Below are 2870 nucleotides of genomic sequence, written 5' to 3' on the forward strand. Positions count from 1 at the left end.
CGTGTCCGACTCTTAGTGACCCCATGGACTGCAGCCTACCAGGCCCCTCCATCCATGGGATTTTCCAGGCAAGAGTACTGGAGTGGGTTGCCATATGTTGAATAAAGTGATGTAATTTCAGCTGGTAGTACTCACTTTTGAATGCAAAACATCTAATGCCAGTGAGTTGGGAATACCCTGTGAATGCTCACCTGTCCCAGCTCGTTTCCTCCTAAGCAGCCCACAAAAAGCCTGGTAGCTGCAATGGGCACTCCAGACTTGTCAGTTATAGCACACAGGGCCTTCAGCTTGTCCTGTGCACAGAAGTATAGTCTATGGGAAGAGCAGGTGCGGGGGGCCTCAGCAAACACCCGGACAGCCTGCATGTGTTTAGCAAACAGTGAGATGATCGTCAAGTGCCCAGGAAAGGACCAGACACTAAGCAGATGCTGAATAAATGTTCGTTCCTATTCCTCTTTCGAATCTTAACAGGAGGAGAGAGAAGGCCACATATGCTTGCAAATCAGAACATATACGAAGGCTGGAGAGCCTGAGTGCAGGGGAAAGGTGCACACTCAGAGAGGGTGACTGACACTTGCAGCAGGGAGACCACAGCCAGCTTGCTAAAGGGCCGGGTTCACCAGGAGCCCAGAGGCAGCACATGGGGGTGGGAGGCTGTGTTTGGCCCTGCTTGAGGCTAATGCTGAACCTTTTGCCCTTTCACACCAGCACAGTGCTGGGCACGCAGAGACATCACATCTATTTGTCTAAGAAGCAACAGGACGAGGGTAAATGGGTGCAGGAGTGGACAGGAAAAGGGAGGTCTGCTTTCACAGTCCCAAGACTACTCTTTCTGGAATTTACCTCCTTCAGAGGGCAGCCTGACTTGAGAGAAATCCCAAGCTTGTATCCCTTTTCTTGTGCCTGACCCAGCACCTGTTCCCTATCCTGGGTAGATGCCTTTGCTTTGGGGGAGTTTTATTTTACTAGGAATTTCAGAAGCACCACTAATCTCTCCTTATATTCAAACAAGTTAAACTGGATCAGGTTTAGAGTTCAGAAAAAAAAAAACATAAACATACTAGAAAACAAAGTTGGAAATTTTCCTTTTAAAATTTCACAGTGGAGAAGAATGAAGGCTGACAGAATTTCCTTCTCCAATGCATGAAAATGAAAGTGAAAGTGAAGTTGCTCAATCGTGTCTGACTCTTAGCGACCCCATGGACTGCAGCCCACCAGGCTCCTCTGTCCATGGGATTTTCCAGGCAAGAGTACTGGAGTGGGGTGCCATTGCCTTCTCCCTACATCAACCACCAGATACAAAGTAACCAGACTATGAACAGGCCACTGATACAAAGGGGAATTCAGATAGCTTGAATTACATAGGGAAAATAGAGACCACACAGAATTAGAACAAAATGCAGTTCCCACTTGTTAGTTTGGCAAATTTCAAGCGATCAGTCTAGCTGTGTTGATTCTGGTGGGACCCTCATGTGTGTTAAGTGGGGCAATCTCCATGGAAGGCAGACTGGCCTTCCTACTCCTCCCCTCCACACACTTAGGAAAATGTCCTGTGTGGTCCCTACTTAAGAGGTAAAAAAATGTGAGTCACAGATAACTCACCTCACTTCCAAGAAGGTCCTTAAGTGAGGGTGCTGTGCTTACACCACAGGGACGCTGGCCTCTTTTCCCGCTCTCTTCCTTCTGCTCACCCTGGTCTAATGCCTGCAGAGAAAGTAGGAGGCTTATCCAGGCCTGGGACATCTTGGGGTTTCCAGGGGCCTCTGAGCTGTTGTCCACATGGCTGTAGCTTCCAAGAGAAACCACTGAGATGGCCCTACCCTTTTCAGGGTAGTGGAAATCTGCCCCCTGGGCACCAGGCCTGAGACTCTGGGGCTTGGGGCTCAGGGGCTTAGAGGGCACGCTTTGGCTTCCCTGTGCCAGGCAACAGGTGGAGCTTGAGGGAAGGGTGTGGCTGATCCCAGCCTGCTGACTCCCAGGACTGGTGGGGGACATAGGCCAAGACTTTTCAGGAAAGGTACTCGGAGCTATGTATTCACCACTTTCCTGGGTACTTGTACATTTGATAGTTGGTTCACTTTTTCTCCTGTTATCTGAAGAAGACAAATTGCTGGATGACAAAGGTATGGGGGAATGCGTGGGTGTCCAATGATCTCTAAAAACATAGCTCTCCTTGTGTTCTGCCTGCTTCTCACAGTGGCTATTGGTCTCTGGTGGGAAACGGCTGGGGGTATTCAAGATTTCTGGTCCTGGAATCAGACTTACTAAGGAGGGCCTTTTGGAGCCTTGGGCATCTTTGCTTTTCAGGAATGTGCGCCAGGAACTCTGGCGCAACCTGCTCTTTTCCTTCTGGTCCTTCAAAGAACATGAAGAACATTGGCCAGTGTTCTCTTTTTCTAAAACTCTTGACTCAAAAAAACTTGCAAAGGTCTTATGAGCTGAGGCCAACCTCGCCCTGAGTCTTTTCTCTGGAGTTTTGAGTCTCTTGGCGTCGCAGCTTTCTGAGGACTGTCTTCTGCTACCGAGGTCCCCAGGCGTGTCCACCCGGCCCACTTCCATCAGCCCTGGGGCTCCTTGGCTTAATCCCTGGAGGCCGATCACTGGAAGGGTGCTGGCGTGCGCGTTGCAAGGAGTTCCCGCCTGGCCGGAGGTGCTCTGCGCGCTGCCCGTTGGGGGTTGCCTGTCGGAGCACAGTTCCTTGAGGCCAGAGGAATCCCCAGGGTGGCCCCCTCCCGGGCTCTCAGCGGCCAAGGGCTTGCCTTTTCGGAAGGAGATAACCTTGGGAAACGTCAGGCGCTTTCCAGGCTCCCGCGATACTTGGCGGAGCTGGTGAGGCGGTCTGGGCTGTTGGAGTGCACTCTTTCGGGCAC

General features: G+C 51.1%; 1 protein-coding gene across 1 annotated transcript in view; it reads right to left on the reverse strand.

Moving 5' to 3' along the window:
- The window catches only part of ARHGEF4 (Rho guanine nucleotide exchange factor (GEF) 4), a 190211-nt gene extending 188468 nt beyond the window's left edge, over nt 1–1743 (reverse strand). The window contains exon 1 of the mRNA XM_010838116.1: nt 1603–1743. Within this exon, the coding sequence (XP_010836418.1) occupies nt 1603–1743 (141 nt within the window). The remainder of the gene's footprint in view (nt 1–1602) is intronic.
- Nucleotides 1744–2870: the final 1127 nt, after the last annotated feature.

Source organism: Bison bison, unplaced genomic scaffold, assembly GCF_000754665.1.
Source record: "Bison bison bison isolate TAMUID 2011002044 unplaced genomic scaffold, Bison_UMD1.0 scf7180017864091, whole genome shotgun sequence".
Taxonomy (NCBI): domain Eukaryota; kingdom Metazoa; phylum Chordata; class Mammalia; order Artiodactyla; family Bovidae; genus Bison; species Bison bison.